Consider the following 25,571-nt stretch of genomic DNA (forward strand, 5'->3'; position numbering starts at 1 on the left):
AGAGTCCCTATGGTTCAACACCCAACTCACTGGGTTAAATTAATTATTACTTGCAATTGTCAAACCTAAACTAATTAGGGTGAACATGATGCAATATCTAATTAGTTCAAGCAACAACCTTGAGACAATTTATGTTGAGGAGCTTAGATCGATGTCTTCCGTTTTTTTGGGTTTGCTAAGAAAATTAGGGAAGTCAAAATGAAATGTTGAGTGTGAGGAAACATTCTAGAAGTTAAAGGAGTACCTTACTACTCTCTTAATTTTGTCCCATCCAAGAAGTGGAGATGGATTTATCATTGTGTTAAGCTATTTTGGCACACACGGTGAGTGCCATTAGGCATACTCTTTGCAAATTAGATTATTTAATTACAAATAATGATTGAAGTAGGGGTATAAAAAATCCAAGAAATTATCATTATTTTTTAAAATCAACCATTATTAAATAAATCATTATATCATCCGGTATAAATTCCGAATTAAGTGAATCATTATATTATCTAATACCAATTTCTAATATTTTCATTTTCAATTTTGTTCAAGGGAAATACTCTTATTTTTATGTGTTAGCAAAATAAGCAGCAAATATAAGCATTCGTAATAATAATTTTTTTCTTTTACATTTTACTTTTAATTTTCATGTCTAACATGATATTCATTTCCACCACAAAGAAGAAAGACATGCAAATTAAGGACAGAAATGCCAAATAAGGAAAGAAACACAAATTACGGAGATACTCTATTGAACTATCATTTTCCTATAAGTTTAATTTTATAGAATTTGAGCTCAATATGCATATCATATTCCTTAAGAGTTTCTACTCTACATGAGAGAGCTTTTGTTCTTCCTTCTGATTTGGATCATCCCACTCAAGTTTTTTGTACACAAAACCCCTGGTAGCCCAGATGAAAAAACACAAATTCAAACCACCCAAACCAGCCAACACCCAATAGAAGTAATCCAAGTGAGCCCGATTAAGATTGCTTCCCAACCATTCATCACCCGCCCTTGAGGTTATAGCCTGCAGAATAGATATAATAGCACTACTCAGAAAGTTTCCCACCCCTAATGTACTATTAGAAGCAGCTGCCCCCATGCTTCTCAGCTCATCTGGAATTTGATCATAGAAAAGTTGCTGCACCCCAACAACGAAGAAAACTGCGCCTACTCCAGTAATTATGTACTGTGGGAGTAGCCAAAACACCCTCATTGGAACAATTGATTTTGGTGAATCCATGATCCCATGGTCTCTTGCAATGCTGATCCTTTTAGCTTCCACTAGAGCTGCTGCAACCATGGAAAATGTGGATAAAAAAAGGCCAATTCCCATCCTTTGTAGAGTTGTCATCCCTGAGGGGAGTCCAGTTACCTTTCTGGCAATTGGGACGAGGATTCGATCGTAGAGCGGTATGAAAACGATGGCTGCGAAGGCTACGTTTACTTGAAGTGTTGCAGGGGGGATCTTGAAGGATCCTACTGTTCTTACTGTGGTGCTCCCTTGCTTGGTGAAGTAAGTAGCGGTTTGTGAAAAAAGTATGGCAAATGGCAAGCAAGCGAACCATATGGGTGTTGAGGCCTCGTATTCTCAGCAATCCTCGTAGTTGCCAAATGGATAAACATACGATCTCAACGAACACGAATTCCTGATTCAGCTGCTCCTGCAAAAGGCGTCCGGACGGGGTGTCCGGACACACCCTCCGACGGTTTTGTCAGCCATGGAAAGAGAGATAAAAGTAGATGGCACAGTTGGCCTTTTTCTAGGTATTGAGGAGCTTACCTTCTTCTTTGTGCGAAGGTTCATATATATACCATTTAGAAACTCTCTCTCCTCCATAAATGATGGAAGGCTTTTTGGTTTACCATGATTGCCACTAGGTGGTGGCAGGGACATCCTCATCCTACGAACGGCTGTCAGAGATAACGGGAAGTGACTAGCTGTCACTTCTGTCTTTTCGCTCTGCAGGTATCAGAATATGATTTGTGACAGGATATCAGAATGACGTAGTGAGGCACGCTTAGTCTGGTCAGCGATCCGGATGAACATATCCGGGTGGAACATGAAAGGTCGCCGGATGCGTAATGGCGGTGGTCCGGGATGAACGTATCCGTGTGGGACATGAAAGGTCGCCGGATGAGTGATGAAGGTGGTCCGGGATGAACGTATCCGTGTGGGACATGAAAGGTCGCCGGATGAGTGATGGAGGTGGTCCGGATAGGAAAGCGCGCCACGTGTACTCTTGGGGGAATCCGGATGTGGATATTCCGGGTAGGAACACGTGCCACGTGTCGTCAGGGGACGTGTGCCACGTGTCATCAGGGATGGGTCCCTACAATGCCCCCCTTTTTAAGTTGTCGATTTTGCCCTAGCAAAATGGGCGGGTTAAAAAAGAATGATTGCCTCTTAAAACCGGGGTTCGCTTTTTGTTCTTACTGGGCCACGTGGCGAGCTGAGGCGAAAAGACAGGAGAGCCTTTATGGCGAGCCGCCGTCTCTGGGTATTCCCTAGGCAATGTGTCGGTTTAATGATAGCGTTTTTCTGAACGCTTGGGATACTGAGGTGCTGTCTCTTATAAATATCAGGCTGTGGACTCCCGTTGCTTTTTCTTACTGCATCTTCCTTGTCATCGCTTCATTTGTCTGCTGTTTTGTCTTTGCTTGTGAGCGTACCGGCAGCATTCAGGTGGTGACGGTGACTGCATTTGCGGTTTTCGACCCTGTTTTTCGAGTTTACACTTGGTACGCAACTCTATTTTGATTTCTTTCTTTCTCACATGCTCTTTTCTTGGTTTGCCTTTGATTCGCTTGGGAAGCTCTCTTTTCTTGGAGTTTCTGCTGCCCCCCTGCGCTTTTTGCGTTTTGGTGGGGTATGGAATCTCCTGTGGGTAGGGCTTGAGGTTTTGTGGGGTCGATTTCGCTTGTTTGACTTGCTGGGTTTCTTTCATGCAGATTGTGCTTCATCTTTGTACTGGAAAATGTCTGCTACCAAGGAAGTTACTTCAGCTCGCCCGTCTGGTGACGCTCGTGCAGAAAAGTCTGTAGAAAAGTTGAATGTAAAAGAATTTCGCGATCGGTTTTGCGTTCCTAATGGCGTGTCTGTAGAGCTGTTTGATGGAGAGGGCGTGTTGCCTGAGAAGCCGGAAAATAACGCGATACTCTTTACCAAGGAGCAGTTTAATGCTGGGCTTCGATTCCCTGTCCCGTCTCTGCTCAAGGAATTTCTGCACTTCACCCAGATTCCTCCAGTGTACGTACATCCCAACATGATCCGGGTGCTGATGGGGTGCAGCATCCTGAGCATGCTGTTCAACTTGGACCTCTCATTACTGGAGGTTCTTTTCGTTTACTCGATCAAGAAAGTGAAGAGTAACATCTTCAGCTTCGTCGCCAGCCTTCCATCCCTGCAACTGGTGACAAACCTACCAGATTCGAATAAAAAGGCCGCCAAGGGGCAGGTGCTGGTCAAGGGCGTATGGGCAGGTTTGTCTGAGCATCCGGACAGGCCCTTTGTTCCCAATCAGTCACTGAAGATTCCAGGTATAGCTAAGCTACTTTCTGCCTTTGCATAGTTTGTAAGTCAGCATTGTTTTTAGGTGGCTGACATATTCTGCTTTCTTGGGTGTAGACCAGGATAAGAGAGGAAAACTGGTGGAGTGGGTGGAGAAGGCTTCGTTCGATCGTTTGAACAAGCTTTTTGAAATAACTTCAGCCGAGCGGAGATGCGAACTGCTTCTTTCTGCGCAGAACCTCCGCTTGGTCGTCCAGCAGCCTCAGGCATACGTGCTGAACATACTTCCCAGGCGGCTGCCTGAAGAAGTGGTAGTCGGGGAGCACTTTATTCTTGAAGACCTTCCTTTCTATGAGGGGGTACGGAAGGCAGATGCCCGGAAACGCAAGGCCCTTCTCAACGATCGGGAGAAGAAAAGACAAGAAGGGCTTCTGCGGAAGGCTCCGGGTGGGAAACGGACTGCTTCCTCTCCGCCTGCTGGTGCTCCAGCAAAAAAGAAGAAGAAGCTGAGTAAAAAAGTAAGGGTAAGGCAATAAAAATCCCAACTCCTCCAATAGAGTTTGTACCCCCTCCCATTGGCTATGAAAAAGAATGTAATATTGAAGAGCCGGAAAATCCTCTCCCGTCCTCTGTCTCAACCACTTTCGAATTTATTAGGGGCCTTAATCTTTCAGGGCCCTCGGTGGCGCCAGACGTTCGGATGGCTCTTCTGGCTGAGGAAGCAGCTTCAATAAATCAACCAGGCTCAGCTCACCCGGATGAGGTTGCCGACTTGCCTCCTGTTACACCCCCAACAGGAGAGATGGGGGCAGATAGCCAGGAGTTGCCTGTACATGAGCCAAGCCCTCGTCCTCTTGTGCCTGTGAAGGGGCCAACTAGGAGAAGGTTGCGTCTGGTACGCGACTTGAAGTCTGGCCTCGCTGGGCGGCTTCAGGGCCGGTTCACAGAAGGTATCGAAGTCAGCTGTTCATCCGTCCCGGAGGGTCATCCGGAAGGCGATGTAGTGGAGATGACGGAAGAGAGCCCGGCCGTCCAGCGCTGGTGCCGGCTGAGGTTCCAATTCTGGCTCCGGCTGAGGTTCCGGTTCTGGCTCCGGCTGAGGTTCCAGTTCTGGCTCCGGCTGAGGTTCCACCCAGAGAGGCCCAGCCGGTTGAGAATGTTGAAGGTGTGGTTCCGGAGGAGGAATCACTCTCCAATGCCTCCTTGGGGGAGGGTCCTTTTGATGATGCCACTTTCATCCCTGCTAACCCTTTCAGTTATGCGGAGATGGAAGAGAAGCTAAAACAGATTCCCTCTGTTGCAGACGCTGGGGTACCTTCAGCCCTGATGTTCGAGACAGTAGAGACGGTATAATTTACTTTTTAATTCCTTCGTCATGCTGATGCGCTTGTCGTGTGATTTGTAACTTGGTTTTTTTTTTTGTTTGAGTATTTTCCTACAGCTGTGAGTGGCCTTCGCGGTATGGTTCTTCAACGCAATCTTCTTTCTGACCTGCTGGAGACTGCTGAGTATACAAAATCTTTTGTGTCTCAGCGAAAAAATGATGAAGAGAAATTGCGCTTGAGAGTGGAGCAGGCTGAAGCCAGTTCATCTACTGCTCGAGAGGAGAACAAGGTTCTTCGGGAGGAGAACGAGGTTCTTCGAGAGAAGAACGAGGTTCTTCGAGAGGAGGTTGCTGAGGTAAAGAGCCGGGAGGATTCTATGGAAGTTCGCCTGTTAAGGCGGAGGAGGAGATGGCTCTTTTGAGGAGGGAGGTGAGGCACCTCCGGACAGAGGTGTCTATTGAGAGACGGCAGAGAGAAGAGTTGCAGTTGCGTTTGTCAACGCAAAAGGAAGAGCTGGAGGGTGAATTTGCTGCGGAGAGGGGGGAACTTGAAGCGGGAGTACCAGAAGCAAGTTGATGAAATGTACTTGTTCGGCTACCGCTGCTGTATGAAGAAACATGGCATCAAACGGGACGTTCCTTCAATTCCTCCGGGTGAATTGGAGAAACTGCACAGCAAACCTGCTCAATGACAGCTTTTCCTTTTTGTGAAAGAAAATCTACTATCTTCTTTCTATACCTTTGTAGTCCGGAGGTCTTTTTGTGTATGATTCATTCCACAAATATCAATAAAAATACACCTATTCATTTTGTATTTCTATTTTTTGCCTCATCTTTCACTGGTAATACTGCTTTAAATTAGATACATTCCATGGTCGCTGTAATGGGGTTCCATCCAACTTCTGTAGATGATAGGCTCCACTTTCACTTGTTTAGATACTATGTAGGGGCCTTCCCAATTGGCTTGGAACTTTCCTGCCCCTATGTCAGCAGTATTTTCAAAAACTTTTCTAAGGACTAGCGTACCATTTTTGAAGCTTCTGGGCTTTACTTTGCGATTGTAGTGAGCTGATGCCCTTTGCTGATAGTCTGCCATCCGGATGGCTGCAGTTTCTCTTATTTCGTCCGCCCAGTCCAAATTTCTCCCTAATTCTACATTTGCATCATCCTGCCTTCCTATTTCGGTTCGGATAGTGGGTAGGCCAATTTCGGTGGGAATGATTGCGTCCATTCCGTATGCGAGGGCGAAGGGAGTATTGCCTGTTGGACGTCCGGGTGTGGTTCGATAAGCCCATAGGACGCCGGGTAGCTCCTCCACCCATTTTCCTTTGGCTTGCTCGAGTCTTTTCTTCAAGGCAGTGACTAGAGTCTTGTTTGTGGCCTCCGCTTGCCCATTACTTTGAGGATAGCGTGGTGTAGAATATGAGTTCCGAATATTGAGTTCTGAACAGAACTTTCGGAAAATCTTGCTATCAAACTGTGGACCGTTGTCTGCTATGATTGTTTGGGGAATTCCGAAGCGACAAATGATGTTCTTCCATACGAATTTGGTGACATCCTTGTCTTTGATGCTAGCATATGCTTCGGCTTCTACCCACTTACTGAAGTAGTCTGTGGCGACAAGCAGGAATTTCTTCTGGGCAGGTGCGGCTGGTAGAGGTCCTACTATGTCCATGCCCCACTGTGCAAAGGGCCATGGACCTGAGATCGTTTTCAACTCTCCCGATGGCATGTGTAGTATGGGGGCGTGCCTTTGACATTTGTCGCATTTTTTGACGTATGCTGCCGCGTCTTTTTTCATCGTAGGCCAGTAATAACCTTGCGAATGGGCTCTATGTGCCAGTGATCGCCCTCCAGCATGGTTCCCACATACTCCCTCGTGCAACTCAGCTAATACATAAAGTACTTCTGAATGTTTCAAACATCTGAGGTAGGGGCCTGTAAAGGATCGCTTGTACAGGTGCCCTTTAACCAGGGTGAAGCGGGGCGGCTTGCACCCGGATCTTGTGTGCCTGTTTAGATTCTTCAGGCAGGGTGCCTGTTCGGAGGTATTCAATGATATCTTTCATCCACCCTTCGTCATCTGTTTCGCCTGCCTTAATGGTGTTGCAAGTGGAGGTTTCCGTGATGGAAGGTTTGGCTTGTAAATATATAGGCAGTAGTATTGCTTCTTTGGTGGGAAGGGAGGCAGCTATACCTGCCAGGGCGTCGGCGCGCGCATTTTCGTTCCGCCTGATCTTTTCAATTGTCCACTCTGTGAATCGTTGCAAAGTATCTTTTACTTTGTTTAAGTATTGTGCCATGCGCTCATCTTTGGCTTCGTATTCGTTTTGAACGTGTCTTACCACGAGTTGGGAATCGCTATAGACTCGAAGCCTAGAGACGGATAAAGCCAGGGCGAGATCCAATCCGGATAGGATGGCCTCATACTCTGCTTCATTGTTAGAGGCTTGGAACCCCAGCCGGATGGCTTGCTCCAGCTGTTCTCCGGTTGGGGATTGTAGGAGGAGCCCTACTCCGGAGCCGGATGATCGTGAGGCTCCATCAACCCGCAATGTCCACCATTGTTTTTCGCTTGATTCGTCATGTTGGATGGGCTTTCGAGAGTATTCCAACACGAAGTCAGCCATTACTTGGCCTTTTATGGACAATCTGGGTTGGAACTCTATTCCAAATTCACTCAACTCTATGGCCCATTGAAGCATTCTCCCGGTTAGGTCCGGCTTGTGTAAGATATTGCGAAGGGGTTGGTCAGTTAATACGACCACTGGGTGTGCTTGAAAATAAGGGCGGAGTTTCTGGGCGGCACTTCGAAGAGCTAAGGCCGTCAGTTCTATCTTTGAATATCTGGTTTCAACATCTGCCAACGCTCTGCTGATGTAGTAGATGGGTTTCTGCTCCTTGGGCGATGGGCAGCGGAATAAGACAGCGCTAACTGCCCACTCTGAGACAGCCAGGTACACATACAGTTTTTCTCTGGGGATGGGGCTGCTTAGGATGGGTGGTTGCATGAGGCGTTGCTTGATTTTTTCAAAAGCGTTTTGACAGCTGTCTGTCCATCCGCTGGGTCCTGCTTTACGGATTGCCAGGAAGAAGGGCTGTAGCTCATCGGTGAAACGGGCTATAAACGTCCTAGAGCGACAAGCTTGCCTGTGAGGCGTTGTAATTCCTTTTTGTTCCTGGGGGGTGACGTCTCTACGACTGCCTTGACTTGTTCTGGGCTCACCTCTATTCCCCTTTGACTGACCATAAAGCCTAGGAATTTCCCAGCACTCACGCCAAAGGCGCATTTGGAAGGGTTCAACTTCATGTCGAACTTCCTTAAGAGGTGGAAAACTTCTTGTAAGTGGAGAACATGCTCTTCACGAGTTTTGCTTTTGACCACGACGTCATCAATATACACTTCCACTGTGCGGCCAATTAGAGGTTTGAATATCTTTGTCATCAGTCTTTGATAAGTGGCGCCAGCGTTTTTGAGACCAAATGGCATGACTTTGTAACAGTAAAGTCCATGTGGCGTTATGAAGGCTGTTTTTTCTTGATCATCTGGGGCCATGGGGATTTGGTGATATCCGGAGAAAGCGTCCAGAAAGGAGAGCATCCCTTGCCCGGCGGTAGAATCCACAATCTGATCTATTCGTGGCAAAGGGAAACTGTCTTTTGGGCATGCTTTATTGAGGTTGGTATAGTCGACGCAGACCCGCCATTTGCCCTCTTTCTTGGGTACGACTACTACATTTGCCAACCAGTCTGGATATTCCACTTCTTTGATGAATCTGGCCTCCAGTAGTTTGTCAATCTCCATCCGGATGACTTTTTGTCTGTCCGGGTGAAAACGTCTGACCTTTTGCCGGATGGGTTTTGCCATTGGTAAAATGTTAAGCTTATGCGAGACTATCGAGGGGTGAATTCCCTTCATATCAGAGTGTGTCCATGCGAAAACGTCATGGTTTTGTCGGAGGATGTCTTGGATGCTCTGGGTTTCTTCGGGCGTTAAAAGGGAACTTATATTAGTAAGATGAGAATCTTCTTCTGAAATTTGTACTGTTTGTAAGGGATCTGCTGCCGGGGGATCTCTGTCCGCCGGATACAGTGACTGCTATTGGTCGAGCGCATGGGTGGATTCGGGGAGGGGTTCATTCTCCCGACTGGTCCCTGCTTCTCTTGCTATCTGGTAGCATTGGCGAGCGGCTAGCTGGCTGCCGTATAGGTTGGTTTGCCCATCTTCAGTGAGAAAGCTCACCATCTGATGATATGTGGAGGGGATGGCCTTCATACAGTGTAGCCATGTACGTCCCAAGATAACATTGAAGGGTGATAGATCTTGGACTACCGAAAATTGAACGTTGAGAGTGACTGGGCCAGCTTGGACTGGTAGCACAATGTCTCCCAATGAGGTAGTTGATGCCCCGTTGAATCCGGACAAAATCCTTCCGGGGTTTTCGAGACCGACTAAGTTGTGTCCCATGTGGCTTATGACTGACGCTTGCGCCAGATCAGCTGAGCTACCTGGGTCAATTAAGATGCGTCTTACGTCGAATTTGTCTATCCCCAAGGATAGAATGAGGGCATCACGGTGCGGACGTAATATCCGCGTGGGGTCTACTGGAGGAAAATGATCGTTCCGTCTATGGGGTGCGGGCCTCCTTCGGTTATCCCAGGTCGGATGGAATTGATACGCTCACGCACCATCGCTTCCCGCAACAACCTCTGCCTTTTTCGCTTGGAATTGAGCTCTTCATCCGACGGGCCTCCATTAATGTAATTTATGACGGCTTTGGGGGCGGCCGGAGCCATGGGGGCCCCAGAATCGCGGCCCCGGGAGGCATCTCCATCTCTAGCATCTGTACGGAGGTATTGCCTTAAATGACCCGCCTTTATAAGCCTTTCCACCAAATATTGGAGGCTTCTGCACGTCTCCGTTGTATGGCCGTGCTCCTTATGGTAAGCGCATTTTTGCTATGGTCTCTCCTGGATGGATCCGATCCGAGGGGTCTGGGCCACCTGAAATCGGACATGCTCTGGATCATAGGGAGAAGCTTCTCATAAGTTATAGAGAGTGGTGTGAGGGGTGGCATTTCCGGGCGGCTTGGTCCTTCTTGCCTTCGATCGGATGGTCTTGGCCTGTCCGGAGGTTTAGTGCTTCCCTCTGTAGTACCCTTGGATGCCTGTCCGGCCACCAATACTTGCTGGGTGGCTGCCCGTACGTCATCTTCAAGCATTGAGTATTTGTTTGCACGTCGAAACAAGTCGTCCATTGTCATAGGAGGCTTTTTTGCTAGTGACTCAAAAAAGGGAGTGCCTGGGCAAATACATCGTTTGAAAATCTGTAGGACAGCGTCCATGCTGCAAGCTTCCACTTGTAGGACAGCCTGGCCAAATCGTTTCACGAACTCCCTCAAGGATTCGTTATCCTTCATTTTTATGTTTTGCAAGGTGCTGATGTTTTGCTTATGTCGGGCGGAGCATAAGTATTGTCCCACGAAAGCTTCTGAAAGGTCTCTGAAATTATCCACCGAATTAGGAGGTAGGCGATGGAACCATGAAAGAGCCTGTCCTTGCAGACTGGCAGGGAATACTTTGCACAGCAGTGGGTCGTTGCCTATGTCGAGGGTCATGAGCTGTCGATAGTGCATGATATGGTCAAAGGGGTCACTGCACCCATCGTATGTGGAAAACTTTGGTACGAGAAATCCCCTTGGGGGTTCGTAATGAATGATATGAGAGCAGAAAGGCGTGGAGAGCATGTCATCCAACCTTTTGCTAATGGAGCCCATGGGTGGCTCGCTCAGGAGATTTTTCCCAATGGTTCGTACCGCTTGGTGCGGTGGAGCGTTCTGCATCATGGGGGTGACCAAGGGTCACGGTGCGAAAGAGCGTTCTGTGGCATGGGGGTGACCGTAGGATCATGGTGCACTCCCCCTGCGATGGTCGTCGGTGGCTTGGGCCTGCCAGTTTGCTGGGGGCCCAGTCTCGCGCGCATGGCGCCCGACAATTGGGATCTTCTGTCACGTCGTCTTTTTGACGAGAAGTGGGTGGAATCTGAGCTCTCTTCACGGGGAGCTCGAGGCATAGGCGTGTGTGGCTCATGCGGCCTAGCGCTGCGTGTTTCAGGGATTGCTTCCGCTGTTCCAGGGTAAATCGACTCCTGGTGAGCCCTTGAGTTGGCCACCTGGTCCCGGGAGTGCTGACGACGGGGAACTCCTGTCGACGATGCCTGGATACGTAGTATTGCATTTTCTTCTCTTAACCTCGTCGTCTCCTGGAGGAGAGTTTGTAGTTGGCGCTCGCTCGCTAACTGCCTTCTTTCGATGGCTTGGCGCCATTCAGAATTATCTTCCTCTCTTCTTCCAGATGAATGGCTTTGGGAAGGCGTAGCCATTTCTGCTATTTACTGAATCAGCGAAAAACGTTCCCACAGACGGCGCCAATGTTGAGGCCTCGTATTCTCAGCAATCCTCGTAGTTGCCAAATGGATAAACATACGATCTCAACGAACACGAATTCCTGATTCAGCTGCTCCTGCAAAAGGCGTCCGGACGGGGTGTCCGGACACACCCTCCGACGGTTTTGTCAGCCATGGAAAGAGAGATAAAAGTAGATGGCACAGTTGGCCTTTTTCTAGGTATTGAGGAGCTTACCTTCTTCTTTGTGCGAAGGTTCATATATATACCATTTAGAAACTCTCTCTCCTCCATAAATGATGGAAGGCTTTTTGGTTTACCATGATTGCCACTAGGTGGTGGCAGGGACATCCTCATCCTACGAACGGCTGTCAGAGATAACGGGAAGTGACTAGCTGTCACTTCTGTCTTTTCGCTCTGCAGGTATCAGAATATGATTTGTGACAGGATATCAGAATGACGTAGTGAGGCACGCTTAGTCTGGTCAGCGATCCGGATGAACATATCCGGGTGGAACATGAAAGGTCGCCGGATGCGTAATGGCGGTGGTCCGGGATGAACGTATCCGTGTGGGACATGAAAGGTCGCCGGATGAGTGATGAAGGTGGTCCGGGATGAACGTATCCGTGTGGGACATGAAAGGTCGCCGGATGAGTGATGGAGGTGGTCCGGATAGGAAAGCGCGCCACGTGTACTCTTGGGGGAATCCGGATGTGGATATTCCGGGTAGGAACACGTGCCACGTGTCGTCAGGGGACGTGTGCCACGTGTCATCAGGGATGGGTCCCTACAATGGGGACTAGGCGAAGGAGAAGTTTCACTTCCTCAACTTGGTTTACTGAACACAGCCGCCAACAATTTCTGGTTTTGTTCGAATCATCTATCTCATCAATGATAGCCGCCTTGTCCAAAAATCTGCATTTTCAACTTCAGTGAAGATATAACATATGGGGTACCATAAATTTCAGGAATAGTAAAGTGGAAGAAAACAATTTTGAAAAATAGTTTTTGAAAAATAATTTTTGATATTTTATATAATAAAAGTCTATTTGAGAACTTGAGATATTTTAATTTATTTTTTATATTTTTAAAAATAAATTTTTAAATGTAATATTTTATTTTTAATCATTCTTACGTATTTGTATATATTTATGTAATTATTTTTTGAAATAATACTCTAAAAAACAAATGAAAATAATTAAAAGCTTATTTGGTAATTATTTTCAAAAATAGTTTTTTGACGTACACCCGAAACAAAAAAAGAAAATAAAACTGTTTACCAACTAAAAAATAGAAAACAATTTTTTTTGTTCTTAAAAACACAGAATAAAGTATTTTCAAATAACATGTTTTTGCTTATTTTCTTATATAATTATACAAATATAGAAAATAATTAAAAATAAAGTATTAAAAGTAAAAGTTATCTCTAAAACATATTTAAAAATATAAAAAATGAGTTAAAAATATTTCAAATTTTCAAACATACATTTATTATATAAAATATCATACAACAATTTTCAATAACTGTTCTTAAAACCTATTTTTCAAAACCTTTTTTAAAAAAATATTTTTGAAAAACGGTTATTACATGGGGTTTAAGTCTTCTTACAAAAATATAACATTAACAATGATAAAGAAAAAGGAGAGAAAAATAAAGGAATAAAAGAATTTGAACCTGTACTGGTTTGTTCGAGCCAAAATCTGAACGCTAGTTTGACCCTCCACATGATCATGATAAACCTTATAGCCATCGGACGTCTCATCCAAGCTTCGCTTTTTAGTAGCAGCTACAAACACCTGAACCACCCTAACAAAGGGGCTGCTCACCACCTTTTGTCGTCGTCGGTAAGTTGGGATTCCACACAAAAACACCACCAGTGCCACTGCAATGGCACCCGCTAGGATCCCAAAGCCTGGCCCCCACCCAATGTTGTCTTGGACGTAAACCACCACTATTATGGCGACGGAGCCACCAACCTCTATTCCGAAAAACCACCAGTTGAAGAATGAGACCTTGGCAGTCTTCTCCTCGGGGATATTTTCATCGAATTGATCGGCTGCGAAGGTCTGGACACATGGCTTATGGCCACCTAGCCCAATGGTTAGTATGTAAAGTGAAACGAAGAAGGCTGCTGCACTGCGCTGAAGTGAAGCTACTGAGACTGATAGGGCTAACAGAACAGCTCCCTGATGATTTCAAGAGACATTAACGAAAGATTCATGGGCAAAGCAGTATTATTTTCCACTAAAAAGATTTTAAATATGAACAATTAATTTTATTACCACTAAACATAACAAAGACGACAACCATGTTTCTTGATACTTTTGGCCAAGCATAGTGATATGTTTTTGGAGTATACTACCTTAAGGCGAAACTTGTGGCTCAAAACCCAAGGCGTGAAACCCGAGGCACAAAACCCGAGGGCCAAGGCCTTAAACATGAGGTGCAAATCCCAAGATGTGAAACCCAAGGCAAGAAACCAAGGCTAGGGCGAAACCCAAGGCTTGAAACTGATACAAGATTTTCATTCTTCTGAATCTTATAAATACGTTTTAAAGTTATGAGGGTCTATTAGGCTTAAAACATTCGATAAAACATTCGATATCACTAGAGTTAAAAGCATAAAAAGTATAGTTCTTTGGTGAAACTCTATGTACTAATTGATTAGCTAGACACATAAAAAGTCTAGTTTATTTCTACATCCATGTAAAGGTGCAAAACATAAAGATTTCATATGTATGCTTTTATCGATCATGTTTACATAATATTACACAAGTTAAAAAAAAACTATATATATATATATAAGCATTTTGTCTTCAAGCATCTCACTTAAACCCTTGCTTCACCGGTATCCCCTGTTATTCCCTACATCTTTACTACATATAAACTGTATATATCCATTTCCATGTCTCAACGGTTTCTCTTATGCATTTATAATCTAAAATATTTTCTAAAGATATTCCTAATAATTTTATAATTTTATAATCTAAAATAGTTTTCTTAAACCAAATATAGCTTTAATAAATCTATTTTTACAACTTCCATAAATAGTGCACTATTTGGAACAAACTTGTTAATGATCATAACAAATGTCGCCTGACTACCTAGCAGTGGATATAGAAATGGCAAGTGTTGCAACTCATCATTAAACATATTTTCCTAGTAGCCAACTAACTTATCATTCTCAAATAAATAATAAATAAATAAATAAAGAAAAAAAAACCATTTAGGTTATGTTTGCTTTCTAGAAAATTTGAGAAAAATGTGAGAGAAAGAAAATAAAGGGGAAAATATAAAATAAAAATAAAGGAAAATTAAAAATATATGTAAATAAATTGTTTTCTTATGGTTTCTTCAAACTCATTTTATTTATTTTTCTCTATTATATAAAGATTAAATAAGTTTAAATACATATTTATATTTTTTATAGTAAAACCAGACATAAAAAAAAAAATCATTTTTCTTAATATTTTTATTCTTTTCTTAATATTTTTCAGAACCAAACATCTCCTCTATTTCTAATATGGTCCAAGGTTTTGACCTAACCGATTAATCAAAATAATAAATGACAAAAATGTCCTCACATGATATAAGGGAAAACAATGTATTTTTTAAAAAAAAAATCCTCATCATTCTTCCCTATTTTCTTCTTCCTAAACAGCATCATGCAACAACACCATGGCCACTGCCTTAGGATGCTCCAAGAAAAATGAATGAAAAGCAAATACAAAATCCTAAATATACCTTAAATCAAGCAAATTTATTTTCAATCATGTAACAATAGAAAAATAAATAAATAAACCACAACATATATTTACACAAGTAACATTATATAAGTAACAAAAATTATTATCTTTTTTCTATTGATAATACATTTCATAGCAGTTTAATCAAAGGAGAAAATATCAAAATTTTGCAAATTTCAATAATTGGATTTTACGGAAATATAAAATACATCAGAAATAAATTAAAAAATAAAAAAAAATTGATGAAATGAAAATTGATCAAAATTTATAATACTAATGTGGAGTTCAAAATTTAATTTTGTTGAATATCAATACTTTAGACAAATAACATTACAACGTTTCAATTTAATACTAAAATGAGTATTGATGTAGTTAGTGATACCATAATAGAAAATTTGCATAATATTGATTATAAATATGAATAAGTAGGGCATATATCTTTGAAGAAACATAATAAATGTAATAATAAAATATGCACCTATAACAAAAAAAATGAATATTGAATATCAATGCATATAAGAGAATTTAAGAGGAAATTATTATAATGGTTTTTATATTTTCAATATTTTTTGTATTTATGAATAAAGGCAACTAAAAGTTACAATTATTATTATTATTATTATTTTTAAAAAGGGAAAAGTTTGTTTTGATTCACTAACTTGAAAATATATCAAAAAGAATCTCAAATTTATAAATCAATTTTATCTTTATTTATTAAAAAATACTTTAAATACAGACATTTATTTTCTAAAATGGTCATTTTTATTTGTTATGTCAATAACATTATTTAACAAGTAGACACTTGATGTTTAATTGTAAAAAACCGCTTTTAGTTATTTTAGGAAATAATTATCTCACTTATGAAAAAGTTTATCTATTTTAAAATATTTTTAAATGAATAAAGATAAAAATATATAAAATTAAGGAATTTTTTTCTATATATTTTCAAAATAGTGAGTTCGTGACCCACTTTTCCCTTTTAGAAACTAATCATGATACCATAATAATATAATTTATTTAGTATGAGATATATCATAGCCAAATAAGACTTGGTACAAGATAAAGTCGGTGATGTTTGTTTTTTTACTTAATTTTAAATAGAACCTTAATGCTTAATAGTGTTAAATATTAGGTTGTTTGTTTTTATAATATTTTATTTCTATTAAGTATTAAAAAGTAAAAAAAAATCAATATGTTAATTTTTCCATTTAGAAAAAGTTACATATTTTGACTTTTTCTATTTAATAAAAAATTTATAATAAGTCATGAAAAAATAGAAAAACAAATAACCTAAATTCTAAAACTAAATTGTTTTCAGCAAAAAGTTAAAAAAACAAACACCACCTTACTATTTTCACTTATTCATTTCAGGATCTGAAAAAGAAAATGATGGACCTACCAGGAGATAAATGACGGAAGCTATGATAATGGTCTTAAATCGACCCAAGTAAGAATCCGCTACAGCAGCTCCAAATATGGGGAGGATCATAGAGACACCAACCCAGGTATTCACATTCTTAGCGGCCGTGCTAATGGTCTGACCAAGAACATTTGTGAAGTAGGTGACAAGGTTCCCCAACACTCCATAGAATGTAAATCTCTCTGCAATTTCCACAACTGCATCCACCGTACTCATTAACTTATAAATTAATATCTTGTGAACAATTAAGAGTGCGTTCAACATTGATTTTAGGAAATGTTTCTAATATTTCTTATACTCTGAGTGATAAAAATTTTAGGTTAAAAGCATTTTCTCGAATTATTGTCATACTAACTTAAGAGTCAGGTTAACAATGTTTTTAAAAAACATTTTTATAAAAACAAAATGTTTTTAAAAAACATTTTTATAAAAACAAAATGTTTTTAAAGAAAAATTAGATATTTAACAAAATTTTAAAAATATTTTTAAAAGGTCAAAAAATCATTCATGATATTTTTTGAATAAGCATTTGAAAGAGTATTTCAACTAGAAATAACATCAAGCACGTTTTTCTAACACTTGAAATTTTTTATTAAAAGAGTTATTTTTAAGTACTAGAAACGCTAAGATTATGTATGGTTTCTGAAAAGTAAAAGTATTAAAGAAAGAAAAAAAATGTTAAAAATTGATTTTCTTATGTTTTGTTATTTTATAAAAATTATCAAAGAAAATTAAATATAATTAAAATTAATTAAAATTTTATATATTTTAAAATTATTTAACCTTTATACAGAAAAATTAAAAAAATAAAATAATTTTTTGTAATATATAAAAATAATTTATTGACTTTAAATCCATTTTTATTTTTCTTCATTTTTTCTTTCATTCCACTTTTCTTTTTCTTTTTCTTTTTTTTACATTTTCCTTCAAACTTTTTGACAACTAAACATAGCCTAAAAGTCCATTTGGCTGTGATTTTATAAAGCATTTTTATCCTTAAATGTATTTAAAAAAATAAGTGTTTGACAAAATTTAAGAAACACTTTTAAAAATCATTTATAGTGTCACTTGTAGTGTTTTATGGAGAAATACTCCTAAAAAACACTTTTAGAGAAAATACTTGTACTAAAAACACTTCGAGTATAAATATTATAAGAGTGCATTTAAAAGTGATTTTAGAAAGCATTTATAATATTTTGAACACTTAAATGATAAAAAAATTTAAATATTAAAAATATTAAAAATGTTTCGTATAATCATTATCAAACGAACTTTAAGAATGCATTTGATAGTGATTTTAAAAAGTCTTTCTATCTTTTCTAATACTTGAAACATTAAAAAAAATAATAATAATAATAATTAAATGTTAAAAAACCCAGAAACATTTTTTAAAATCACTACCAAACTAACAAACACAATCTAAAATCACTTCCTAACAATGAACGAAAATAAGCTCAAATGAGCCTTGGAAATGACGGAGACTAAAGAGATCTATAATTGGGTCTTACGTATGATGAAAGCGGCTGATTTCCAACCACCCTTTGAGGGTCTCTTTTTGGTGGACACTTCATTCTCTTCATGCCCATCAACAATATTAAGTGAAGCTATAGAACTATCCATTGAAGAATGTTGAACACCCTCAAGTCAAAAGGAGGCTATAGGAGGAAGACAATACCACACATGTGGGTTTACATAAAATTTATGCTCATCTTATGTTGGATCTTTTTTTGGTAAAGCTATGTATTTGGAAAGATAATTTAAAGAAAATATTAGGCGTTCCATTCATGTAGAATAATTGTCCTATAACATTTATGATATTAGAGTAATAAAGGAAAATGGGGAGTATAAGGACGGCATCTTTGCTATATATGTAGGATAATTGTCCGATAACATTTATGATATTAAAGTAATAAAGGAAAATGGGCCGGGAATATAAGGACAATCTTTGCTATATATAGAATTTTTTTATGCGTTTGTATAAGCTTGAAAACAAAGATATTTTTGTAGAAAATTTTGAAGAAAATAAAATATAAAATATAAAAAAATACAAAATTTTCTCTTATTTAATTGTTTGATAAAAAAAATAAGTTAAATGCAATTAAATATCTAAATAATTCACTTTCATTTGTTAAAATAAGGAATGAAAGAAAAATAAAATAAGTATTTAAAACATAAATAGAAATATTTGTGTCAAAGGAAAAATATTTACCATTTTGAAAAATAATTGTTAAAAAAATTTTCCATTTTGCAATTATAAATATAGCCTCAAATGTACCAAAATACCCTTCATTTTTTATTTTATTTTTTAAAAAAAGTGCTTTGATGTGAAATGGATATACAAAATTTGGTGGAGGGTATTTTTGTCCAAAAAATATTATTCTTCTTGTCTTGAAATATAGAGATCAATTTTGCAATATAGAATAATATCTCAATAACTAATATTTTGAAAATAAGAGCAACTCCAAATCATGGCATTTCTTAAAAAATGGAACTATTGGAATCGTGATCCTAGTCCTAATCCTATTGTAATAATTTATATTATTTTAAAATTTTGTTTCTATTAGAAATTAAGTTGGTGGGAAAAACATTTTAAGATTCTGATTTACAAGTATCGTGTTCGCCCTACTCCACTCAATCCCCTCCACAACGAGGAGCCATAGGCATTGACCTAAGGCTTAAATTGGCACTATTCGTGCTTCTCACAAAAACTCATCACTAGTACGGGTTGTACACACATTTTAGCATGATGTTGCCAACAAAAGGGTGTGCCAACATGCTACCTTTACCATTGATGAGTGTCATGCCACTTCCACCAAAATCTATCCCTCCCCAAATAGAGTCCCCTGCCACCCAATGGTGACTTGTGTGGGCACTAAGAATAGATGAGTTGTTATGCCTATATCAGTTCTACTAGGGCTTCACTCAATGCTTCCATGTGCTTGCTAGGATCTATTTCTCAATGAGTTGTGGTTCATCTTGTGATGTTGTGTTGAAGTGAATCTAATCTCGCGTAAGTGGTGTCTGGGTCATGTGGGCTGGTAGGCTCCATGTTCATGCAATGAACTACCACCACATGTCCCCCTTCATTTCTACTACAAGCACTTCAACAAACCTTGGGCGTAAACTATGGTTTTTTGTGTTGCTAGCATAACGAATAGAATTATTGCCCCAGAGGTATCTTGTTTTCACCTAGCTCCACTCAAGTGGTGTGAGTAGACCTCAAAAATAGTGATTGTGTTCCATACTCACGCCATGCACTCAAGGGGTGGAGCATGGCCCATGGTTGTTGTTTGTGTTCTTGGATGCAGAACTTTAAATAGGCATAAGATCCATTATCCTAAACTTGATCGAGCTAAGCGTTTGTCATTAGACATGTATTGGTTGTGGTGCCCTCCTTTCCCGCCTTGCAGTTCAACTAGGCATGTAGTACAAGTATCATATAGGAATACTATCTGGTTGATCCTACTAGTATTCATACACTTGTCTTAAAGATTAAGTGTTAGAGTTTGGTGACTCAAATTCCTTTTGGTCCAACCTGAAAAAGTTTGCAGTATGACATATGTGGTGAAAATAATGAGATTTTTTGGGGGTCTGTGTTAGTAGCAAAGGTCTCATGCTTAATGTTTATTACTCTCGCATATGTGTGTGTGTGTGTGTCTGTGATAATGTATAGTTTTAGGGTTATGATGATGATTATGTTTCTACTATAGTCGCTCACAACTTCTCTCTCTTATACCAATTTTTGACATAGTGAATCTTCTTCTCCTCTGTCCGTGGTTTTTCCTGTCTAGGGTTTTTCACTTAAATCTGTGTGTTCTTATTCAATTTTTCTTATGGCTTATTCTTGTTATTTCGTAACAAACTGGTATCAGAGCATGTTAGGCTTGATCTCGACAATGGAAACTATGAAATACGATATTCTGCTTTTGGATCGCAACACTAGATTTTCGCTATGGTAGGTCAAGATGCAGGTTGTGCTCACGCAGATAGATTTGGATGATGCATTGTTAGGGTTTGATAAGATGCCCTCATCATGGACACCGAAGAAAAAACAACGTAGGGATCGAAAAGTCCTATCTCAAACTCATCTTCTTCTGTCAAATCAAATTCTACAGGACATTTTGAAGAAGAAAATTGTCATTATGTTGTGGTTAAAGTTGGAGCAATTGTGCATGACGAAAAGTCTAACCAGTAAGTTGCATCTAAAGCAATGAATGTATTCTCACCATATAACAAAATACAAATCTTTAGAAGATCACTTAACTATCTTTAAGGAAATTGTCTCTGATCAAGAAACCATGGAGGTTAAATACAATGAAGAAAATTTAGGGTTGATTTTATTGTGTTCACTACCCTCTTCATTAGTGAACATAACAAAGGAATTATGGTGGTGATGTGAGAAGCAGATCAAAATCTAATAATAAAGACAAAACTTACAAGCATTGCAAGAAAAAAGAACACATCAAATCTAAATGCTATAAGTTGCAGAATAAGAATAAGAAAGTTGTTACTAATTAGAAAGGAAAACAATAAAAAAAATCTGGTAAAGCCAATGTTTCAGAAAATGACTACAATGATGGAGAACTCCTAATTCTTTATGATGATGACTCCAAACTTTGCGAGGATGGATTCTTGATACAAGTTGCACGTTTCATGTGTCCTAATCGGGACCGGTTTTCAACATATGAAACAACGTCTAAAGGTGTTATGTCGATAAGAAATAATGCATCTTTTAAGATAGCTGGTATTGAAACTGGTAGAATTAAAATGTTTGATGGGGTTGTCAGGATACTTGGTGATGTGAGACACATCCCAGGTCCAAAGAGGAATCTTATATCTTTAAATACTCTTGATTCAAGAAGGTACAAATACACTGGTGAAGATGGAGTCCTAAAGGCTAGCAAAGGTGTTCTTGTTGTGATGAAATGGTAGAAAAGATCTGCCAAATTATGTCTTACAGGGTTCTACGATTACAAGTGATGTAGTTATTGCTACTCCTTCCTTATCAAATGATGATGTTACTAGAATCTAGCATATGCGTCTTGGGCATATGAGTGAGAATGGGATGGCTGAACTGAGCAGAAGAGGGCTTCTTAATGGATAGAGTATTAGTAAACTAAAGTTCTATGAGGATTTCATTTTTAGGAAGCAAAAAATAGTAAATTCCCAAAAGGGACACTCGATTATATACATTCTGATCTCTAGGGACCATCTAGGAACCTTCTAAGGGATGTGCTAACTATATGCTGACTATCATTGATGATTTTTCCAGAAAAGTTTGGATGATCTTCTTAAAGCAAAAAAGTGATGTGCTAACTACATTCAAGGAGTGGAAGACTATGATTGAGAGGCAAACAAGGAAGCAAGTAAAATGTCTATGCACTGATAATGGCTTGGAGTTTGTTCTTATGAGTTTAATGTTCTATGCGAGTGAGAAGGAATTGTGAGGCATCATACTGTTCATCATACTTTGCAACAAAACTGATGCAAACCTCAATTGACATGCTTTGAGACCCAACAAACAGTATTAGAATAATTGCCCAAGAAAGCTAAAATAAATTTATTACACCTTCATCTTCCTTTGGGCCAAGCTTGGAATGTCCTACGTTAGAATCAACCTAAATCTCTTGAATTAAGCCATTAAGTGCTTCTTTGATCTTCTTAGATCTTGCTTTAGTAATAAGCCCAACTGGAACATGTAATGGATTCTTGAATGCTTGTTGATTCTCATCAAAAACAGTGTGGCAGAGCAAATGAATAAGACTTTGATGGAGAAAGTACATTGTATGCTCTCTAATGTTGATTTACCTAAGTCTTTTTGAGTTGAAGCTGCTTCTACAGCTCGTTTCCTTATTAATCACTCTCTCTCAATTGCTATTGACAAAAGAACTCCGCAACTGCAAGAGGTATGGTATGGTACTCCTGCTAGTTATTCTGATTTGAAGATGTTTAGATGTCCTGCCTATGCTTATGTTGATGATGGAAAATTGGAACCTAGATTTATAAAGTGTGTTTTTCTTAGCTATAAGTCTGGTGTTAAGGGATATAAGTTATGGTGTTCAAAAACCAATAAAGTCATAGTCAATAGAGATGTTATTTTTTATAAAACTAGTATCTTTCATGACTCAACTTCTAAAGATTCTTGTGATAAAAAGCAACAGAAATCAAGCACATAGGTGGAGTTTGAGATTGGGTCAAGATCTTTACCAAAGTCTACATCTCAATCTAGTTCAGAAATGCAAAATGGTGTTGCTTCCTCACTACCACTAGTACCACCACATTATTTTATTGCTAAAGACAGACCTAGAAAATATATTAAACCTCCAAAAAGGTATGTTGAGGCTAATTTGGTTGTTTATGCCTTAAATGTGGTCAAATGTATTGATTCTAGTGAAAAACCTTCTACCTACTCAGAGGCAATTAGTTGTCACGACTCTAGCAAATGGATGATTGCAATGCAAGAGGAAATGGAATTGCTTCATAAGAATGGCATATGAGACTTAGTGAGACAACCTAAAGGTAAAAAGGTTATTTGTTGCAAATGGGTGTTCAAAAGGAAAAAAAGAATACTGGGAGTTAAAGAAGTCAAGTATAAGGCAAGATTAGTTGCAAAGGGCTACAGTCAGGTTCCAGGTGTAGACTTCATTTACCTATTTTCTCCAGTTGTAAAGCATAATTCGATTCGAGCTTTTCTTAGTATTGTGGTCATGCACGATTTTTAGCTTGAGTGGTTGGATGGGAAGACAATGTTCTTACATGGAAAACTTGATGAGGACATCTACATGTAGCAATCAGAGAGTTTTAGTCTCAAGAAAGGAGGATTATGTATGCTTACTAAAAAAAAATCTTTTTATGGCCTAAAATAGTAGTCACCCAAACAATGGTATAAGATGTTTAACTTATTTATGACTACTCATGATTTCAAAAGAAACAGTTATGACGGTTATGTCTACTTTAAGAAGAGTGATGATGGGTCATTTGTATATCTACTCTAATATGTTGATGATATGTTAATAGCAGCCAAGGATAAGGAAGAGATAAGAAAGGTCAATGTCTAGCTTAGTAAGGAGTTTGAGATGAAAGACTTTGGAGCGACAAAACAAAAAAAAAAACTTGGAAAGGAGATTCTAAGATATAGAAAGGTAGGTAAATTATATCTAAGTCAGAAATGGTACATTGAGAAAGTTCTTTATAGGTTCAATATGCAAAATGCCAACTTGTTAGTACTCCTTTAATAGCCCATTTCAAACTTTCAGCTGCTTTATCTCCACAATCAGATGATGATGTTGATTATATGTCATGAGTTTCATATTATAGTTTAGTGGGGTCCCTCATGTATGTTATGGTTTGTTCACGTCCAGATTTATCATATGCAATCAATACAGTAAGTAAAGTCAATAGATACATGGAAAATCCTGGTTAAAAACATTGGAAAGAAGTTCAATGGATTTTCAAATACTTGTGTGGCTCTATTGATGTTTGTTTGCATTTTGGGAGAACTAGATATGGAGTCATTGGGTATGTCGATTCTAAATTTGCTAGTGACCTTGATAAAAGAAGGTCTCTTACAGGGTACGTGTTTACTGTTGGTGGTTGTGCTATCAGTTGGAAAGTTGCTTACAAACTACAATTGCCTACTACTGAAGCTGAGTACATGGCTATTATAGAGGCTTGTAAGAAAGCTATTTGGTTGAAGGGTCTACTTGGTGAACTCAAAAAAACTTGCAAATTACCACGGTTTTTTGTGATAGTCAAAGAGTTATTTTCCTCACAAAAGATCAAATGTTTTCATGATAGGACAAAGCACATTGATGTGCAGTATCATTTTGTGTGTGATATCATTGCTCGTGGTGATATTGTTGTGGGCAAAGTTAGCACCCATGATAATCTTGCTAATATGGTGACCAAGTCACTCCCTGCAGCCAAGTTTAAGCATTACTTGGACTTAGTCAGTATTTGTTGTTGAGTTGTCCTGAGGGGTTTGCAGAAAAGGTGAAGAGTTTTTTTGTTGAAGATTAGAGTTTGTTTTTTCATTATTTACATTGGAATCCATGTCAAGATGGATATTTTTTTTGGTCTGACTCGAAAAGCTCACGATGTGACATATATGGTGAAGCTAAAATTATGAGTTTTTTTTTTAGGGTTGTGGTAGTAGCAAAGGTCCCATGCTTAATGTTTATTATTCCTGCATATACATATAATGTATAGTTTTGGGGTTATGATGATGATTATGCTTCTATTGTAGCCACTCACAACTCCCTCTTCTTGTACCAATTTTTGACATAGTAGATCTTCTTCTCCTTTACTGTGATTTTTCCCTTCTAAGGTTTTCCGTGTAATCTTGTGTGTTATTATTATGTTTTTCTTATTGCCTATTCTCGTTATTTCGTAACATTAAGCATGCAAGTATACGTATGAACTAGATTAGATTGTGAAACTATAAATGACTTATTAAATCAGCTATAATTTGTTTAATGGTATCTACTACTTGAATAACCATAGTAATTCTAGAGTTAATATATTCAACAAACCCTCAATTTTTAAAAGGAATGCATCTATTAGATAAAAGGTTGATACAAGTTTTTCTTATTGCTATGATAATTCATATAATAACTTGATGAATTGCACGACCATCATGCCAATAATGTATCATTCAAATTCTTACCCTATCAATTTTTAATGGTAGTGGTGATGAAATGATGAAGAATTATGGTTTGATTTCAGAGAGAAGCCTGGGAAATGACTACCACATCCAAGGAAGACAACATGTGTGCAAATTACTACATGAAAGGCTTGAAGAGACGCTACGGGCATTTGAAAGTGGGATCTCATTGATCTGATCATGGTACTGCCTTGCATGGTGAAGTAGGTTCTAAGTTGGGCAAACACTATGTTAAATGTCAAGCTACGTACTCAACCATATGGGCATCAGACGGAGTAGAAGGTTCACTTTTTCAACTTGAGTGGCCCATGAGTCCACATCATCTATGATCATAGCTTTATCCAGGAATTTGCCATTAATGCACATCATATTAGGAAAAGACGTCTGAAAAAAAAAAAAAAGACGAAGTGATAGATACCTGAACTATTTCGTCTGAGCCAAAGTCCCACCCCATTTGGACCATCCACCTGGTCCCCAACCCTTCCCTCTTCGGAACGAACACCGTAGCCAT

General features: G+C 39.1%; 2 protein-coding genes across 2 annotated transcripts; one reads left to right on the plus strand and one right to left on the minus strand.

The window, feature by feature from the left end:
* Window positions 1–815: 815 nt before the first annotated feature.
* LOC117928217 (protein NRT1/ PTR FAMILY 5.4-like) lies at window positions 816–25,571 on the minus strand. The gene is made up of 6 exons (XM_034848135.1): window positions 25,479–25,571; window positions 17,907–18,036; window positions 16,378–16,595; window positions 12,907–13,418; window positions 12,023–12,146; window positions 816–1,574 (listed from the first exon to the last, which is right to left on the minus strand). Exons 1-6 carry the CDS (start codon window positions 25,569–25,571, stop codon window positions 816–818), a joined length of 1,836 nt encoding a protein of 611 aa, XP_034704026.1.
* LOC117927685 lies at window positions 2,069–3,709 on the plus strand. The gene is made up of 3 exons (XM_034847337.1): window positions 2,069–2,083; window positions 2,143–2,734; window positions 2,945–3,709. Exon 3 carries the CDS (start codon window positions 2,971–2,973, stop codon window positions 3,562–3,564), a length of 594 nt encoding a protein of 197 aa, XP_034703228.1. The 5' UTR covers window positions 2,069–2,083; window positions 2,143–2,734; window positions 2,945–2,970; the 3' UTR covers window positions 3,565–3,709.

This window comes from Vitis riparia, chromosome 13 (assembly GCF_004353265.1).
Source record: "Vitis riparia cultivar Riparia Gloire de Montpellier isolate 1030 chromosome 13, EGFV_Vit.rip_1.0, whole genome shotgun sequence".
In the NCBI taxonomy this organism is placed as follows: Eukaryota; Viridiplantae; Streptophyta; class Magnoliopsida; order Vitales; family Vitaceae; genus Vitis; species Vitis riparia.

Bases quoted from the DNA above. Each gene is read 5' to 3' on its own strand.
- LOC117927685 (XM_034847337.1), top strand. From the start codon at position 2,971: ATGTCTGCTACCAAGGAAGTTACTTCAGCTCGCCCGTCTGGTGACGCT.
- LOC117928217 (XM_034848135.1), bottom strand. From the start codon at position 25,571: ATGGCTACGGTGTTCGTTCCGAAGAGGGAAGGGTTGGGGACCAGGTGG. The intron at 16,596-17,906 runs GTAAGACCCAAT...CGGTGGATGCAG, and splicing joins ATCAGCCGCTTTCATCATAC to TTGTGGAAATTGCAGAGAGA. The intron at 1,575-12,022 runs GTAGGGACCCAT...TGAGAATACGAG, and splicing joins TCCTTCGCCTAGTCCCCATT to GCCTCAACACCCATATGGTT.